This window comes from Mixophyes fleayi, chromosome 3, assembly GCF_038048845.1.
Source record: "Mixophyes fleayi isolate aMixFle1 chromosome 3, aMixFle1.hap1, whole genome shotgun sequence".
NCBI lineage: Eukaryota > Metazoa > Chordata > Amphibia > Anura > Limnodynastidae > Mixophyes > Mixophyes fleayi.
The window spans coordinates 64,919,723-64,940,306 of NC_134404.1; the positions used below are offsets into that span (position 1 = coordinate 64,919,723).

The window sequence follows — 20,584 nt, forward strand, 5'->3', positions numbered from 1 at the left end:
AAACACTGAGGAGTGCTAAAAATTATTGAGTAGATACTGCTGACAGATATGACTTTTGACAGCCAGAAATATTAATGCACAATTAGGGAGGACACCCCAAAAACACTGAGGAGTGCTAAAAATTATTGAGTAGATACTGCTGACAGATATGACTTTTGACAGCCAGAAATATTAATGCACAATTAGGGAGGACACCCCAAAAACACTGAGGAGTGCTAAAAATTATTGAGTAGATACTGCTGACAGATATGACTTTTGACAGCCAGAAATATTAATGCACAATTAGGGAGGACACCCCAAAAACACTGAGGAGTGCTAAAAATTATTGAGTAGATACTGCTGACAGATATGACTTTTGACAGCCAGAAATATTAATGCACAATTAGGGAGGACACCCCAAAAACACTGAGGAGTGCTAAAAATTATTGAGTAGATACTGCTGACAGATATGACTTTTGACAGCCAGAAATATTAATGCACAATTAGGGAGGACACCCCAAAAACACTGAGGAGTGCTAAAAATTATTGAGTAGATACTGCTGACAGATATGACTTTTGACAGCCAGAAATATTAATGCACAATTAGGGAGGACACCCCAAAAACACTGAGGAGTGCTAAAAATTATTGAGTAGATACTGCTGACAGATATGACTTTTGACAGCCAGAAATATTAATGCACAATTAGGGAGGACACCCCAAAAACACTGAGGAGTGCTAAAAATTATTGAGTAGATACTGCTGACAGATATGACTTTTGACAGCCAGAAATATTAATGCACAATTAGGGAGGACACCCCAAAAACACTGAGGAGTGCTAAAAATTATTGAGTAGATACTGCTGACAGATATGACTTTTGACAGCCAGAAATATTAATGCACAATTAGGGAGGACACCCCAAAAACACTGAGGAGTGCTAAAAATTATTGAGTAGATACTGCTGACAGATATGACTTTTGACAGCCAGAAATATTAATGCACAATTAGGGAGGACACCCCAAAAACACTGAGGAGTGCTAAAAATTATTGAGTAGATACTGCTGACAGATATGACTTTTGACAGCCAGAAATATTAATGCACAATTAGGGAGGACACCCCAAAAACACTGAGGAGTGCTAAAAATTATTGAGTAGATACTGCTGACAGATATGACTTTTGACAGCCAGAAATATTAATGCACAATTAGGGAGGACACCCCAAAAACACTGAGGAGTGCTAAAAATTATTGAGTAGATACTGCTGACAGATATGACTTTTGACAGCCAGAAATATTAATGCACAATTAGGGAGGACACCCCAAAAACACTGAGGAGTGCTAAAAATTATTGAGTAGATACTGCTGACAGATATGACTTTTGACAGCCAGAAATATTAATGCACAATTAGGGAGGACACCCCAAAAACACTGAGGAGTGCTAAAAATTATTTAGTAGATACTGCTGACAGATATGACTTTTGACAGCCAGAAATATTAATGCACAATTAGGGAGGACACCCCAAAAACACTGAGGAGTGCTAAAAATTATTGAGTAGATACTGCTGACAGATATGACTTTTGACAGCCAGAAATATTAATGCACAATTAGGGAGGACACCCCAAAAACACTGAGGAGTGCTAAAAATTATTGAGTAGATACTGCTGACAGATATGACTTTTGACAGCCAGAAATATTAATGCACAATTAGGGAGGACACCCCAAAAACACTGAGGTGTGCTACAAATTATTTAGTAGATACTGCTGACAGATATGACTTTTGACAGCCAGAAATATTAATGCACAATTATGGGGGACACCCCAAAAGCGCTGGGGAGTGCCAAATATGAAGAAAAAATAATAAACCTCTATCCTCCTCTCTGCACTAGCGATTTTGGTTAGAGCAATTGCAAGAACAATATTGTATTCTCTGTCCCTGCTCTAATTAGCCTATGACTACACCCTGCTCTCTCCCTCTGTCAAATGGCGATGGATTGCTGTGGAGGCGTGTATTTATAAAGTTGAAGTATCGCGAGAACCGAGTCCCGAGATCCGACGACGTCACAATGACGTTCGGCCTCGATTTGGATTCGGAATGGGCGGGAGAGTACCGAGCTGCTCAGCTCGGTACTCGGATACCCAAAGTTCGGGTGGGTTCGGTTCTCGGAGAACCGGACCCGCCCATCTCTAATTCATGGCAGTAGAGATAAGTAGATTGGCTCAGCTGGGCAGAATATCTGCAGCTACAGCTAGAGGGGTCGAGTTATTAGCTCAGGGGGCTCGGGTAGCCAGAGTTGTTTCTGGTGTTTTTGCTGCACTGTTCATATTGGTTGATGCTGCTTTTGTGGTAAAGGGAGCTATAGATCTGCACAAAGGTGCTAAGACAGAGGCAGCTGCTGAGATAAGAAAAATTGTCCACAACCTACAAAAAAAACATGATGATATGCAAAAGGAAGATAAAAAGCTGCAGGTGGTCTTACAAGATTTCTAAGCAGAAAAACATGAATGGTTCACTTCCAAGAAGGATATATACATTTACATTCAAAATACATATATTATATGTATCATATTTCTTGGTCATGCTTAATATATCTGAGATTTTCATCAACTGTAATGTGACACTTTAATAATCACTGTACCAATTATTTTTCTAGCTGCTAAAATCTTACTATGTGATTTTATTATTATAATAGTCTATGCTACAGAGATTGTAAGTAAATTTAAAACAGCAATTCAACGCCAATAATTTTCCTGCATAGTACTTTCCAAACTCAGAAACTATCTCATAATAATGAATTATTGGAGCAGGTCATAACACTGTATGCAGTTGACAATAAATGATTTTCTCACCCCAGTAGGCAGTGACGTTATTTAATGACTAGGTCGATGGTTCCCAAAGTGTGCGCCGCGGCTCCCAGGGGTGCCGTGCCGCTGTCACTGGGGTGCCGCGGGCCAGCCATAGAAAAAAGAAAGAAAACAGAAAATTACCAATCCACGCGGCGCCGGGACCCAGCAGCCTCTTCTCTCCCGCAGCTGTCACTGAATGACGTCAGTGACAGCTGCGGGAGAGAGGAGGCTGCTGGGTCCCGGCGCCGCGCGGATTGGTAAGTTTCTTTCTTTTTTCTATGGCTGGTGCTTGGCGCGGGGCAGAGTGAGCAGGATCGTGGCAGAGGAGGGGGACAGAGAGCAGAAGAGGAGGGCAGATGAGGGGGACAGAGGGCAGAGGAGGAGGACAGAGAGCAGAGGAGGAGGACAGAGAGCAGAGGAGGGGGACAGAGGGCAGAGGAGGAGGACAGAGAGCAGAGGAGGGGGACAGAGGGCGGAGGGGGACAGAGGGCAGAGGAGGAGGACAGAGAGCAGAGGAGGGGGACAGAGGGCAGAGGAGGGGGACAGAGAGCAGAGGAGGAGAGCAGAGGTGGAGGACAGAGAGCAGAGGAGGGGGACAGAGAGCAGAGGAGGGGGGCAGAGGAGGGGGACAGAGGGCAGAGGAGGGGGACAGAGGAGGAGGACAGAGAGCAGAGGAGGGGGTCAGGGAGCAGAGAATGGGGACAGAGGGCAGAGGAGGGGGACAGAGAGCAGAGGAGGGGGACAGAGGGCAGAGGAGGGGGACAGCGTGACAGAGAGCAGAGGAGGGGGACAGAGGGCAGAGGAGGAGGACAGAGAGCAGAGGAGGGGGACAGCATGACAGAGGACTGCTCAGTAATTATTTTGGAGTGGTGCCTTGAAAAAATTTGGAGACTCTAAGGGTGCCGCGAACTGAAAAAGTTTGGGAACCACTGGTATAACTGAATCAGTCCTAATATCAGAAAGTTATAGCCATGAGCCATATGGAAAAATCATGATCATGTGAAATAAATATCTATATGGATTGAGCCTCAGAGAATACACACACACACACACACACACACACACACACACACACACACACACACACACTATTCTAATCATTCATCCAATAACTGCGACATGCCCGAGAACACTGGGCCTGATTCATTAAGGAAAGTTAAGCAAAACAATTGAGTAAGTAGTCTCCTGGACAAAACCATGTTACAGTGCAAGGGGTGCAAACTAGTTTTCTATTTTGCACAAAAGTTAAATACTGGGTGTTTTTCATGTAGCACACGAATATCAACTTTAAATTTCAGTGTACAAATAAGCTATCAAGTATTTGTGTGCTACATGAAAAAACAGATAGTTTTCTCAGGGGACAAAAAACTATGCACCAAATAATCATTGAGGTTCTTAGCTCAAAGCTAAAATATAATGTGTGGAGTCATCGAGTGCCCTATATGCACACACATTTCTTCTCTTTTGTTCCTTCATAAAACATTGGTATTTGTCAGCTATGTGAGACAAATGCACACACCCTTTCAACATTTTTAAAGTGCAGCCATGCAGACACCTTGTGAGACATTTTCTATGCTTTAGGTGTAAAATTAAAAATGTCACGTTAAAGCATACTTGCCTACTTTTTTGGTCCAAGTGGCAAGCTCAGGCAATGTGACAATGCAGTTTGCATCCTCATGGCCCCACCATTTCTGCACAATGGTGCGATTCATCATCATCATCATCATCAATTATTTATATAGCGTGTTATGTGCGTATTGTCGCTAACCAATAACGATTGTCGAACCTCGATTTGTGTTTCCAAAGCACAAAGATTTATTCGCAATAAGTAGAATAATATGCTCAAGCGAAGTAATAGTAAATACAGCCGTTACTTATCGCAGGCGCTCTGGATCCAGTGCAGTCATTCAATCCTGAAGTCTGGGGACAAGATGTCTGCATGCTGGATCACAAGCTGCTGCTTATATACACAATCAAATACAGTAATACAATGAAGATGGTATAGCTTGCATCTATTGGTCCAGGTCTCAGGAATGTCCAAGGGGTTGTCAATCATTGGCTGGTTCATCCTAAGGAATCCAAAGGAGGGCGTCATCTCTGCAGGGAGTATGCTCTGCTCTTCCCGCCAAGATTCCTTAGTCTTAAGTAGTTCATAATTCCCTATCATTCATAACTTGTGTATGCACTCTGCGATTCCCTCACAGAGTGAACCAAACAGTAGGATATGTAACAAGGTTCATTATGATACCACTCATGATGTTAATCCTTCAACCCGTTCCGTGTATTTCACTAATATGCATGTAACTCTGATATAACATATAAATACTACTATATTTCGACATAACTGACTATGTGTTGCAACTACCATTAATGTGTACTATTTTATAAGTATGCGTGTTTGTGCGAATGTATGGTAAAAGACCAATTACTGTTGCTGCCACGTGTAGTGGATGCGTACACCCTTTCACGCCGTAGCGTGCCCTTGTACGTCATAGCGTACCGTACGCATCTTTTCAGACAAAGACAACCAAGTTTGCTAGACTTTAATTGAAATGACTTTATCCAATTTGCTGACTTCGACAGCTCCACCCTTTGATAGTGTAATAAACTATCACCCAATCACCGTTTCAAGTTCAGGATTATACAATACTTCTTCACAGACCATGATCTCGGTATCTGGTACCACCCTTTCAGTCTCTTTCTCAGTGTTACTCCTATGAGACCGTTTTCCACACTTCAACACAGTAGGAACACATTTGACAACTAAACCAATTGCTAAGATGACACCCAGTATAAGGAGAAGGACTTACCTACACTAGCAACCATTTCCTGTACCCACTCCCCCAGACCGGAGAACCATTTCACAGGGTTCAACCACGAGAACCAACCCGCCACTTTTTCCCCAACCTCATATAACGAAGAATTGTGACTCTTTCGAAAATTCCCATTTCAGCTGCAGAATTTCATCCATCTTCCGGTCTATAACCTCTTTAGGGTCATCAGTATTATTAGTAATGTACGTGCAACATTTGACACCGAACTGGGTGGCCAGTGTCACACAGTACCCACCAGTAATAGAGGTGAGATAATTTAGTACCAGTCTATGTTGCACCAACTCCTTCTTGTACGCTTGTATCTCCCTTCCAGTATACCTGAAAGTGTCATCGTATATCTCGGTGATATTATCTATTAATTTAGCTAGGTCTTGGATATATTTAAAGTTTAATGTTCCCCGAGCGGTCCTGGTGAGATCTAGAGCAACCATAACTTGGAAACCAGCAGTTTCACTAATCAATTTTGTAGCTATGGGTTCCTCACCAGGAATCATATTTCTCTTGCCACGGTGTTCATACTGTGTGTGTATGTATGGTGGTGATGTAGTCTTGTGAATACCAACCATTTCTTCATGAGTAATAGTCATAATTTCAGGAACCAGTTTAGCTAAGAAACACAAGCCCTTGGAACTCGGAGTCACCCAGGAATAAGCTTTCCTCCCACAAACAAAATACACATCATCAGGGAGAACATAAGGAGCAGTATGCCCATGAATTATATCACACAGAGTTTTGATAAAACTACCAATGCCCAGTGTCCCCATTTGTTCTAGACACGTGTCGGCATTAATGACAATTTTACATTTATCTGTAGAGACTTTTCCAATGGATACCTTCTTATGTTTGGTTATACGCCCTAATTTGTGACCTCCATTAACATTCCTGCCTAGTAGTGACCTTGTGAATCTCCCTCTAAAATGAGTGTGGCGAGCCATTGTCTGATCTGATAGGTCAGCCTCACAATTCTCCAGGCGCTTTGCATTAGATATGTTTAGGCACAGCAAAGATCTGCCTATGGAGTATTGTCGAAGCATCAGACTAGGGGACCTAGTGTTATTGTACCTCCCTTCTATGGGCCTCCCACCCCTCAATTCGAGTATTTCAGATATGTTTAGAGGGAATGGCACTAGTCCTATATTATGCTGTCCTTGAGGCACATGAGAGCACACCCAACACTCGGTTTGGTTTAGCATCTTACCCACCAGGGAGTGATAATCCTCCAAAGGATGCCCGCCTATATTCAGAGTACTGGGGGACTGGCATCGTTGGATGCATCTCTCTTCAACTAGGGAGTCGCAGAACTTGCAGATACAATACTCATCAGACAATAGCCCCTCACACTGCCTCCGAGTTCCTGAGCTAGCAGACCTTTTCATAACCCCTGGACCAAGTTTGATAATGGGCTGCTCTGAGTAGTCTATTAACTTTTCTTCGGCCTCCATTTCATCCGTATCACTCCCAGAACTCTCCTCCGTCCTCCATCCTCCTTCACAAAAATAGAATGTCCTAGAAAGAGTAAAAACAAGGAAAATCCTGGAACAAAAGAAAAACAAAAACCGCCACTCCATCGCTGGAAAGATAGTTCTGAGGCAACGTCTCTGGTTCAGGTGTCTCGACTGCAGGTTTTAGGTCTCCCGTAACAGGCTCACAAGTGACAGCTCTATGTCGTCGGTCTCAGTTTTATCTTGCACTTTCTCCGGATTATGGACTCTCCTGCAGTGGGTGGAATAGACCCAAGTGTCTTTCTCTGCAACCTTCAGTGATGTAGTACTGGTCAGCAGCACTTGGTACGGGCCTTCCCAACGGTCTGTTAAACAACCTGAACGTAAGAAATTGCGGATCATAACATAGTCTCCAGGTTCAACATCATGACAGTTCGTTTCTGGCATACCAGGTGACAGCATTTTTAGTTTTTGTTGTTGTTGTTTTAGCTGTCTACTCATTCTTATAAGATATTGTACAGTCACTTCATTATTACACTTCAAGTCATCTTGTGGACTCACGATCAAATGAGGTTGTCGTCCGAACAGTATCTCAAAGGGGGACAGATTAAGATAAGGTCTAGGAGTGGTTCGAATGCTATGGAGGACCAACGGCAAAGCCTCAGGCCATGCCAACCCAGTTTCAGCCATTATCTTACCCAGCTTGTTCTTTATAGTACCGTTTACTCTCTCAACTTTACCACTGGCTTGTGGTCGGTAAGGGGTGTGAAGTCTGCTACCGATTCCCATAAGTTTGCACATGTTTTGGAAGATATCACCAGTAAAATGGGTACCCCTATCACGTATAATGATTCTAGGGATACCGAACCTACACACAAAGTCTTGTACAATTTTCTTGGCAGTGAACACAGCAGTATTAGTGGCTGCCGGATATGCTTCTACCCAACCGGAAAAAACATCAATACACACTAACACATACTTTAGATTCCTGCATGGTGGTAATTGGATATAGTCAATTTGTATTACCTGGAAAGGTCCGTCTGTAGGAGGGATGTGGGATGGCTCAGTTGGAATAGTTTTCCCAACATTTTTCCTCAAACAAGTAAGACATGACATTGCTTTCTTACCAGCCTGAGAGGAAAATCCGGGAGTACACCAGTATGCTCTCACCAGTTTGCACATACCTTCTTTACCCAGGTGAGTCAGGCCGTGTGCTGCTTCAGCCAGGCTTGGATAGTATGTTCGGGGAGCTACAGGCTTACCTTGTCCATCCCTCCAGAGTCCTGAGGACTCTTGACCACACCCCTTCGCCTTCCAGACCGCCTTTTCCTGCAGGGAACACAAATCTTGCATTTCAATTAATTTCTGCATGTCTAATGTCTGAAAAACCATCATAGTCTCGGTCGATACAGTCATAGGTTGCCCTGCTGCCCATTTAGCAGCTTCGTCTGCCCTGTTGTTGCCCAATGACACTGGGTCTTCTTCAAAGGTATGGGCTTTGCACTTTATGACGGCTGCTGTTCTGGGTAACTGTATCGCTGTCAGAAGTGCTTTTATGTGTTGTGAGTGTGCCACTGGTGTACCTGCTGCTGTCATAAAGTTTCTAAGACACCAAAGGGCCCCAAAATCGTGCACTACCCCGAAGGCGTACCTAGAGTCAGTATATATATTGGCTGATTTGCCCTCTGCCAATTCACACGCTCTCCTTAGTGCTACCAGTTCCGCCACCTTGGCTGAGTGAGGTGGACCAAGGGGTTCAGCTTCTACCACATCCTGGTCGTCTACGACAGCGTAACCAGTACATAGCTCTCCTGTCTCTGTCTGTCTATGGCAAGTTCCGTCTGTATAAAACGTAAAATCTACATTTTCTAAGGGGGTGTCACGTATGTCGGGCCTTGCAGTAAAGGTCTGATTCAGGTGTTCCATACAGTCATGCGTGTCAATATTCTTGCCTAACTCATCATCAACCAGGGTCTCCTCACCTCCCACCCTTTGTGTCTCTAGAGACACATACGGAAGGTATGTAGCTGGATTTAAGGTGCTACATCGTTTGATGGTGATGTTTGAGGGTGCCATCAGGGCTAGTTCCCACTTTGTGAATCTAGCTGAAGAAACATGTCTGGTTTGGGCTGAATTTAACAGAGCTGATACAGCATGGGGTGTATATATTGTTGAATTGTGTCCTAATACTACGTCCTCGCTCTTACTCACCAGAAGAGCCGTTGCTGCTACACTTCTGAGACATGTTGGGAGTGATCTTGCCACATTGTCCAATTGTGCACTGTAGTATGCTACCGGTCTGCTAGCTTCACCATGTTTCTGTGCGAGGACACCTGCTGCACAACCATCAGCTTCTGTACAAAATAGCTCAAAAGGCTTTTCATAATCAGGTATTCCCAATGCAGGTGCTCTAGTCAGACTATCTTTAAGATTAAAGAACGCTTGCTCTGACTCTTCTGTGTGTACAACACGTTCTGGTTTTGAGGAAGAGACTAGCTCCTGCAATGGTAATGCCAGAATAGAAAAACCTGGGATCCAGGATCTACAGTATCCACACATCCCTAAGAAAGTACGAATCTGCTTCTGGCTCTGCGGCAGAGTCATGTGTTGTATTGCCTCAATTCTGTCGGTTGTCAGGTGTCTTAGCCCCTTAGTGAGGCAGAGTCCTAAGTATTTGACCTTAGTCTGACATGGCTGTAATTTATCCTTTGCCACCTTGTGCCCTGTTTGTGAAAGATGAAGCAACAACAATTTAGTATCATGTAAACATGACATAAAAGAATCAGAGCACAACAACAAATCGTCCACATATTGAATTAGAACAGACCCATTGTGGGGTTGAAAGGATTGCAAACAGTCATGTAAGGCTTTGGAGAAAATACTGGGGCTGTCAATGAACCCCTGGGGTAGTCTGGTCCATGTGTATTGCACTCCCCTGTAGGAGAATGCAAAAAGGTATTGGCAGTCAGGGTGAAGAGGGACTGAGAAGAAAGCAGAACATAGATCAATGACAGTAAAATGACTGGCAGACGGTGGAATCTGCATGAGGATGACAGCTGGATTCGGCACTATGGGGAATTGGCTCTCAACAACTTTATTAATTCCCCTTAAGTCCTGGACTAATCTATAGCCCCTCCCCCCATTCTTCTTCACAGGGAAAATGGGACTATTTGCTGTACTGGCTGTACGAATTAAAATCCCTTGTTGTAACAGCCTCTCAATAACAGGATATACCCCTAGTTCCACCTCCGGTTTTAATGGATACTGTGGGATTTTTGGAGCTATCCTACCACTTTTTAGATTGACCATGACAGGGGCTACGTTTGCCATCAGTCCAGTGTCCTGTCCATCTCTGGTCCATAGGGAACCTGGTATTTCCAGCAACATCCCCTTTACTTGAGATGGACTTTGTTCTAACACAGGAGAGTGTAACATTAACCTTTGAGGGGTGTCCAATATATCCTGTACCTCATGTGCGACCTTCTCCTGTATATCTAAGAACACACCATCAGAAGTACAGTATATGACACATCCCATTTTACATAACAAGTCTCTCCCTAGCAAGTTAGTAGGAGCCGCTGCAGCCAAGAGAAACGAATGCTTAGTATGCAGAGGCCCGATAGTAACTTCCGCGGGTTTAGTTAGAGGATAATGTAACACTTTTCCCGTTACCCCCATAGCTGGAATGGTTTTACTGGTCACCTGTAGATTGAAAGGAGAGGTTATCACAGATCGGGCCGCCCCTGTATCTACAAGAAAAGTTTGTTTCCTACCAGCTATGTCAATTATCATTTTTGGTTCTTCACTCTGACTCTCAGTTAACCTCACTGGCTGTAGACTACAGGTATGACCAGACCCCTAGCGCCGACTATTGATTTCCCGCGCAGCATTTTCTGCTGTAATATGCGCGGGTAGATGTGAGTCTTCTAGTCTATGTGAATCCCTCCTTGGAGGATATCTATGTGACCCACCCTTCTGTGTATTGAGTCTTTCTTTTTTACAATCTCTCATGTAATGTCCTTCCTCGTTACAGTTGAAACACCTGATCACTTTAGGTTTCTTGTTATATGGGTTGTATGCTGGTGGTCGTGTATGCACCCTTTCTAGAGCCTGTATACTTACCGTCATTAACCTATCACTTTTCTCCTCCCTTTTTCTAAAAAGGTTTTTGTCATGCTCCACAGCAGACTCCCTAAGAGAGTCTACCGTGACGCCTCTCCAATTAGGTAATGTGGTTTGTACTCTCGTCTTTAAATTTTCTCTAAGGCCATCCATCAGTACCCCTACAGCTACCTCTCTGTGATGTGGGTCCTCACTTATGTTGGATATCCCAGTAAACCGTGTTATCGCTGCTATAGCTCTAGTGAAGTAATCTGCTGCTGTTTCACTATCCTTTTGTTTAATGGTGAAAATCTTACTCAAATTTACTACTACTGGAAAATATATAGCTAAGTGTTTGACAATTTGTTCTATATTCTTTTGGTTAATCTCATCAGTCAAGGTGTCATCTTCCTCCAACAAACAATCTTCAATGAATTTTTGTATGTTAGTATTGGGAGGAAGACACGCCCTCAACACTACACGCCAATCCTTATTGGTTGGTTCGTGGGCATTTCCTAAGTCTTTAACAAATTTCTGACACTTAGCCAACTCTTTTCTAGGATCTGGGAATTCAGTCATAATGGAACGTAATTCTGATCTAGTCCAGGGACAATGCATTGTAACATTTCTTAAAGGAACTACACCATCCTTATTCGGTTTCCCATTGGGAACTGATATTGTGCGGACTGGGAACGCACCCTCTGGTACACTGACTATAGGGGACACTACAGGATTTGCTGGTTCTAGATTTAGAACGCTTTCACTCTGTCACGGGCACTAGGAGTCTTTGCCCAGGATATCACCAGATGATGTTCTTACCAGAGTAATATAGCTGGTACTATGGTTCTCTGGTAGCAGGGTGACAACGGAACAGGAGAATCAGCAGATGGTGAGAGAATGCTCAAGGAAAGTCTATGACTAGCAGCAACTGGTAATGAGTAGATGTATGTACACGAGGAACCAGATGGACAAGTAAACGTGAGGAGAGTCAGTGGTCTGTGTACAGCAAGTTGTACCACTGCTATAGTGAGGAGGAATGTCCAGGAGTAGCGAGGAGGTAGTGAGAGTCAGTGGTCTGCGTATAGCAAGTTGTACCGCTGTCTATAAGGAAGGAATGGATTTCAGGTGCAAGTAGGTAACGGGGAAGTCAGTGGTCTGCGTATAGCAAGTTGTACCACTGCTTATGTGAGAGGATACTTGAAACTGGTGTCACAGGGAAACAGGAGTCAGTGGTCTGCGTCAGCAAGTTGTACCACTGCTATATATATGTGAGGAGGGGCACGAGGAGATGAATGTAATGCAGAGGATACACGGGACACACAGAACTTGATCCCACGATGATATCCACAATACAATAATAACTGACAAGCGCTGCTTGAAGTATACAAAGTCACTATAGCGATCCAGGTAATAGGAAACAAAGTCAATGGTAACAATAGCTTCAGTGGATAGTAGACTCCGGAGATGAACACAACACAGTCCAGACGGATATGCAATACAAAAGCAAAGTCAATGGAAAGTATGCATACCGCGGTTCAGGAGAGCAGGCTGTCAGAGAGACGTGCAGGGATACGTGAACGGCTGAACACCGGCAGGAGGAGAGACCACTGGAGGATGGAAGCGGTAATCAGGTTGGTGCAGCACACGGCAGGTAACCAGTATCAACGGAGCAATACTCAGGAAGCAGTAGTAAGTAAAACTGGAAACATGATGAACACGGGAGAGTTAAGATTGTCTGGTATCCGGCAGTAGTAGCGGAGGCAGCGGAGAGAAGACACGCTGAACACGGGAGAGTAGAGGCGGTCTGGAATCCGGTAGTAGTAGCGAAGGCAGCGGAGAGGAGACACGCTGAACACAGGAGAGTAGAGACGGTCTGGAATCCGGCAGCAGTAGCAGATAGGAATCAGTGGAGAGCAGACACGCTGAACACAGGAGAGTTAAAGCGGACTGGAGTCCGGTAGTAGTAGCAGATAGGAATCAGCTGAGTGCAGGCACGATGAACACAGGAGAGTTGAAGTGGTCTGGAAACCACAATCGCAGTAAACAGGAATCAGCTGGAGCTGAATACACGAGGAAACACAGGAACACCTTCAGAGGCTCATGGGGAATGAGACTCCAAGATCAGGCAACCAGGTAATGATCACAGGTGGTTTAAATAAGGAGGGTTGCCTGATCATCCAATCAATTAAAAGCAACAGGTACTGAAGGTTTAATAAGGGCTGCACATGCGCAGACCCTCAGGATGGCGGACGGCCACGGTTCCTGAACACAGGAGAAATGGCACTCACAGTCCGGTGAGTGACACACTCCTAGTGATCACGCTACTCTCACTTATCTCAGCCATTTTCTCATACTTGCGCTGAGCCTCTAGTACACTAACGGCATGGGCAATGGCCGAAATCACAGTGGGTTCATCTTCATTTTCAGATACACTTGATTTAAACTGGCTTAAAACAGGATACAACTTAGCAATTTTTCTATTTCCAGTTTTAACAATGGCTGTACTTACCCCTCCCGCCACATAAGGTGGCGGGGCACGCTTGCGCTGAGTTCGCCACGCTTCTCAACGGTTACATCCGCCTTGCGCGCGCTTTTCGTCACGCCTACTTCCGGTTTGCATTCGCTGCTCTGCCACGTGTTACCTTCCATTTGCCACAATTTTAAACAATCATTATGTCTATTTCTCTTTTTCGTTGACTTAATCAACCATACTTTATCTTTTACAGTATTTAGTACCTCTGCATTAAAACTTCCTATTGTTGGGAAAGGCCTATCACAGTCTTTGGTCATCTCGACCCACGTGTCACAATACACAGTTGCGTATGCACCACATTTCTTACACATGAGAAACCTAGCTGAACCAATAGGGCCTTCCTTAGGCAGTGCACTGACCATCTCTAGCGTATGCTTAGCACCCATGTTGAACAATATACCAACTCTGTTGCTACAATCACAGCTAGAGATCTCTAATGCTCGGTGAACGTATTTCCTTTAGCCGCGTTCACTCGCTTTTCTCGCACCCGGCAAGGATCCCTAATACAGAAATATCATTTTGGCATGTAGCACACAAATACTAGACAGATTTATTTTTACACTGCAATGTGGAGCTGAGCTAGGACACGCCCCCTCCCATTTATAAATCTGTCCGCACTTTTTAAGTATGCCCCCATTGCAGTGCAATATGGTTTTGCTAAGATACATATTTGCTCCCTTTGTTGCAGCATCCTTTTGCAAAGCAGATTGCTATAGCCATGGCGGCTATGTTATTTTTGAGGTCATGCAGCCATGCTAACAAATTCCATGTTGATTTTGAAAAAAACCTCCATGAAACTGGACTAAAAATGTCTGAAAATGAAAGCCAATATAAGCTCTTAACAATAAAAAATAAATTATAATGTTGACAGATAAAAATCAGAACTTGAGAAATAATAAAATCTATAGATTTTAACATACATATCATAAGATAAAATATAAAACATTAACTAATATGTGTATCCACTAAAATGTATGAAAAATAGAACGTAAAATCACATAAATGATACTTCATGCACAGGGGCAGGCTGGGCCGTTCCCATAGTGGGCTACCGTGGGCTGAGTCACTGGGCCACCTGCATTTTTTCCCTTTAATATAGGCTGCTGAGTCGAGTCTTGCCACCCGGGCTGATATTTGCCAGCCCTCCTCTGTTCATGCAGTGTAGAGATGTGTTACAGTGGTTAGCATCGCTGCCTCATAGTGCTGTGGCTGTCAAACGCTCGCCCCACGGACGGGCACCGGCGTTGTTACCCTTCTCTTGTAAGCGGTGATTCTGGTATCCTGATCACACCTTTGGATGCATCTACCATCTGTTTTGCGCATGTGCAAACCCATTCCCCTGTCTCATAAACTTCTACTTGTTCCCCATTGGTCTGGGCATTTTGGAGCACTATTTAAACCTCCCACTTCCTCCTGTCTGATGCCTGTTCTTCGAGTTCATTCACTCTCTGTAAGAATCTGGCTCCCTTCGTTCTGACTCCTGACGTGCCCTGAGTTACCATGTACGAACCAGGTAGTTCTACTCCGCTATTGTCTCCATTTGAACTGCTGCTGGACCAGTGACTCTCCAGCCGTGCTCTGAGTTACCATCTCTGGATCAGCTAAGTTCTACTCCACTACTATCTCTATTTGAACTGCCGCTGTACCAGTAATTCACCTGTTGCTGGGCAAGCTCTGGATTGGGCTTCCCCGCTCTAGGAGAGGGATGTTCCTCTTCTTAGCAACTATGCCTCCTTTTTGGTTACCTTTCGCCGGATTATCGATGAACCCGGTTGAGTCTCCTCTGCTTCTGCTCGCATCTTCAAACTGCGCCAAGGGAACCACTCCGTAGCACAATACGTTATTGAATTCCGCACATTATATTCTGAATTATCTTGGAACAATGATGCCTTAGTAGCCGCCTTCTGGCAAGGCTTGTCGGATCACGTTAAGGATGTGTTGGCATCTCATGAGCTACCTACCACCTTGGATGCCATCATCTCCCTCTGTAAGAGAGTAGTTATGTGGTTTCGGAAAAGGATCAGTCCCGATGCTCTGCCCTTAGTCCAACTCCACGCCCTGTGCTGCACCCCTCTGTTACTGACGAACCTATGCAAATCGGAAGGACCCGCTTGACTTCTGAGAAATGTGACAAGAGATGCCGAGACAAGCTGTGCATCTATTGAGGGGATTCCAGTCACTTTCTAAGCTCTTGCCACAAGAGGCCGGGAAACGCCAAACCCTGATCTGTTCCGGGGAGGTCAGGTTGGGGTCCAGCAAAACCTCCTCTTCTACCATTTGCACCATTTCTGCCTCCTTGCAATATGACTCCCCTGTATATCAGTCTCAAGCTCTACTAGACTCTGGTGACACTGGGAATTTTATATCACAAACTCTAGTAACTCGCTGGTCTATTCCTACACCATATCCCTTAAGAGTCTCCAGTCATCATCCCAGCCATTGATGGTTTCCAACTCCCAGAAATTGTGATTCACCATCAAACCAAACCACTTACTCTCATTATTGGAGCACTACATTCCGAACGCATTTCATTCATAGTGTTACCCTGCACCACTGCTCTGATCATTCTAGGTCTTCCATGGCTCCAGTTACACTCCCCTCAGCTAGACTGGAACACCTCTGAGATTCTAGCCTGGGGGTCCCACTGCCACTCTAATTGTCTAACAAGAGGGAGACCACTTCAATCATTATCTACCTCAACACCTTCCAGCCCCTCTGCCTTCTCATTACAGGGCATTTGCTGATGTCTTCGACCAAGGCCGGGCTGAAGTGCTTCCACTACATCGTCCATGGGATTGTCCCATAGAATTACTCCCAGGGAAGATTCCACCAAGAGGTCGCGTCTATGTAAAGGAAAATCAACAAAGGGGCTTTATTAGGCCCTCAGTCTCTCCTGCCGGTGCAGGTTTCTTTTTCGTGAAGAAGAAGGACGGTTCATTACGGCCCTGCATTGACTATCACTGGCTTAACACGGTCACTATCAAGAACCGTTATCCTATTCCCCTCATTACGGAATTGTTCGATCGAATCAAAGGAGCCAAAATCTTCACTAAGTTAGTTCTTCGAGGTGCATATAACCTTATTCGCATCCGGTCCGGAGATGAGTGGAAAACCGCCTTAAATACCCGCGATGGTCATTATAAGTATCTAGTGATGCCCATTCGGCCTCTCTAATGCCCCGGCAGTATTTCAAAGCTTCATTAATGAGATATTCAGGGATCTCCTCTACTCCTACATGGTCGTTTATCTGAACGATTTTCCCAAACTCTTGACGCTCATAGGAGACATTTGGCTGAGGTACTTTCCAGACTCCACAAGAATCACTTATATTGTAAGATGGAGAAATGCTCCTTCGAAGCCGTCTCCATGTCCTTCTTAGAATACAACATCTCGGGATCTGGACTCCGAATGAATCCAGAGAAGGTCCAGGCTATCCTAAGTTGGCCACTTCCATCTACCCTCAAGGCTGTCCAGCGTTTTCTAGGATTGCTAATTACTACTGACAATTTATCTTAAACTACTCCAGCATTGTCGCTCCCATCACTGCACTCTCTCTCAACTCTTTTTCTTAGAAGTAGGCGCCTCAGCAATTCAATTGGCGTTGGAGCTGTCCTCTCTCAACGGTCCTCGTCCAGCCATTTGCTGCCTTGCGCCTTTTTCTGTCGGAAATTCTTACCTGCCGAGCAGAATTACATCATAGACGACAAAGAACTACTGGCTATGAGACTGGCATTATCCGAATGGCATTATCTCCAGGAGGGAGTTCAACATGTGGTCACTATATTTACAGATCATTAGAACCTTTTGTATCTACAGACTGCAGAATGCCTCAATCCTCGCTCTTTTTCTCTTGTTTTAATCTCCATGTGACCTTCAAACAGGGTCATTTGAACAAGAGGACAAATGCGCTCTTCCAGGCTTTTGACTGCACCCTAGATTCTGATCCACGGTTTGCTCATCCCATCCTGGATCCCAAATGTCTCCTGGCTACCTCTCCTTCTCCATCTCCTCCTCCGGGAAAAATGTTTGTTCCCAAGGTGCTTTGAAAGATCTCAAAACAAGATCACCGCTAAGTGTCCGGTGGCCACTTCTAAAAGTGGGGTACTGTCACATGCTGGCTCCACAAACCGGCACCGGCGCTGTTACCCTCCTCCTGTAAGCGGTAATTCTGGTATCCTGATCACACCTTTATATGCATCTACCATCTGTTTTGCGCATGTGCAAGCCCATTCCCCTCTCTCATAAACTTCTACTTGTTCCCCATTGGTCCGTGCATTTTGGAGCACTATTTAAACCTCCCACTTCCTCCTGTCCGTTGCCTGTTCTTCGAGTTCATTCACTCTCTGTAAGGATCTGGCTCCCTTCGGTCTGACTCTGCTGCCGTGCTCTGAGTTACCATCTACAGACCAGCTAGTTCTACTCCGCTACTGCCTCCATTTGAACTGCCACTGTTCCAGTGACGCTCCAGCCGTGCTCTGAGTTACCATCTCCAGAGTAGCTAAGTTCTATTCCACTACCATCTCTATTTGAACTACCGCTGTATCAGTAATTCACCTGCTGTTGCTCTGAGTTTCAATCTTCGGATCAGCTACGTTCTACTCCGCTACCAACTCCCTTTGAACTGCCACTGTACCAGTAATTCACCTGCTGTTGCTCTGAGTTACCATCTTTGGATCAGCTAAGTTCAACTCCACTACTGTCTCTATCTGAACTGCCGCTGTACCAGTAATTCACCTGCCGTTGCTCTGAGCTACCATTTTCGGATCAGCTAAGCTCTACTCTGCTACCATCTTCATTTGAACTGCTGCTGTACCAGTGACTCACCTGCTCGGATCAGCTAATTCTAACCCACTATTGCCTCTGTTGAACTGCCGTTGTACCACTGACTCATCTGCTGCTGTGCTGAATTATCATTTCCAGATCGCTATAGTGCCTCTCCTCTATTGCCTTTATTATCTACCACAACAGTACCAATACTCTCCCGCAATTGCTCTGTACTGGCTGTCATCACCTCAGCTACCATTCTATCATTGAGTGGCCGTCATCTCTCCTCCGTGTCAGGCTCTGCCTACTACTCTGCCAACACTCATCCAGGGGACCGCGACCTGCGGGATAGGGGCAGCAAAGTCCATACCCTCTTGCGGGGGTCACTGGCAAACACCACCTACCCTTTAGACTCCGCTCCCCTGAATGAGCAATATCATCTGGCAGCTACAAGGGATCCACTAAATATCCATAGGATCTGTAACAGGGGCCATGTGTTCAATTCCAACTATGGTCCTATCTGTTTATAGTTTGTATGTTCTTCCTGTGAGTATGTGGGTTTCCTCCCACAGTCTAAAAGCATACTGGAAAGTAAATTTGGCATCTGACAATGAACCCAAGTATATTAATAATAAACATATTACCAAGGAAAAATAGGAACAAAATAGAATGTGAGACTATCCATTAGGAACGTATGTGTCCCATAGCCAAGAAATATCTATTAATATAGTTGTAGCTATAAAATCCATAAATGTTTCATATATATCCGAAGTGACTTCTACCTTGCCCTCCTTAACCCCTGCACACATCCCCTCTATCTACATTCACTCCCACTTTACTTAACGTTCTATCATTTTTTTCTCTTTTGATTCATATTTGATATAATATCATAAATATATTGTTTGGTCTTAAATGGCTCTGGTGGTTGTTGAATACAAATGGTCCATACATGTCCCATGGAGTAATATGGAAACAAGACAAATAGTGGGGGAATGTTCTGGGCACAACAATAATCTTGAATATGTTCTGAATTAGTTAGATAATTTTTTATATATATATATATATATAAAAAACCTGTCACCCAATATACAAAGGTATAATCTAGTTGTTTACTGCACTTCTTTTAGTCACAAGAAGTGCTAAGTTATTTGATGAAGTAGACAAACACACAGCAGTTGTTCCAGATGATAATGACAGGAAGAATACCAATAAGGTATGGGAAATAATCAAGACTGAAAAATCTACAATTACTTGTTATAATTGTCAGAAAAGTGATAATTTTACAAGGGAATGTACAAGACCAAAATAAACAGACCTCCTCAGAATAAGTCTCCGACAGATGAGCAGGAGGAGGAGATAAAGACCAGTACGACTCAATAACTACTTATTGCCACACCTGTGTCGCAAATGTGTAACTTTCAAGAACCTACATTAAATTTCATTATACAGAGTAAAGTGCAACCCTTTCTAGTAGGCACAGGTGCTGCAAGATTCTTTGTATCAGGAATGCAAAAATGCCCAGTAACTGAAAATGTAATTCATGCTGTTGTTATGGCAAACAAAATATCTTTAAGAGAACCAGAAATTGCCAGGACCCAGCATCCTCCTTTCTCCTGCAGCACGCCTGACAATCAGTGACAAGCTGCGGGAGAGAGGAGGATGCTGGGCCCCACCGCCGCTCGGATTGGTAAGGTTTTCTTCTTTTTTTCTTTTTTTCCTATGGCTGGCCGCGGCGGGGGAGGGGGGGGGGGCAGAGTGGCGAAGGGGGAGGGCAGAGTGGCAGCAGACTTAGAGAGGGGCATAGAGAAAGGGGCAGAGAGTGGCAGAGAGAGAGTGGCAGAGTGAGAGGGGGCAGAGAGGCGGCAGAGTGAGAGAGGGTGGCAGAGAGAGAGGGGCAGAGAGAGAGTGGCAGTGTGAGAGGGGCAGAGTGAGAGGGGCAGAGAGAGAGGCAGAGTGAGAGGGGGGCAGCGGGGACAGCGTGAGAGGGCAGAATGAGAGGAGGCAGCGTGAGAGAGGGCAGAGTGAGAGGAGACAGCATGAGAGAGGGCAGAGGGGCAGAGTTAGAGGCGGTAGCGTGAGAGAGGGCAG

General features: G+C 44.7%; 1 protein-coding gene across 1 annotated transcript in view; it reads left to right on the forward strand.

The window, feature by feature from the left end:
* LOC142142665 (apolipoprotein L3-like) overlaps positions 1–2,520 on the forward strand; it is a 52,915-nt gene extending 50,395 nt beyond the window's left edge. The window contains exon 4 of the mRNA XM_075200525.1: positions 2,182–2,520. Within this exon, the coding sequence (XP_075056626.1) occupies positions 2,182–2,466 (285 nt within the window). The 3' untranslated portion in view covers positions 2,467–2,520. The remainder of the gene's footprint in view (positions 1–2,181) is intronic.
* The last annotated feature ends 18,064 nt before the right edge of the window (positions 2,521–20,584 follow it).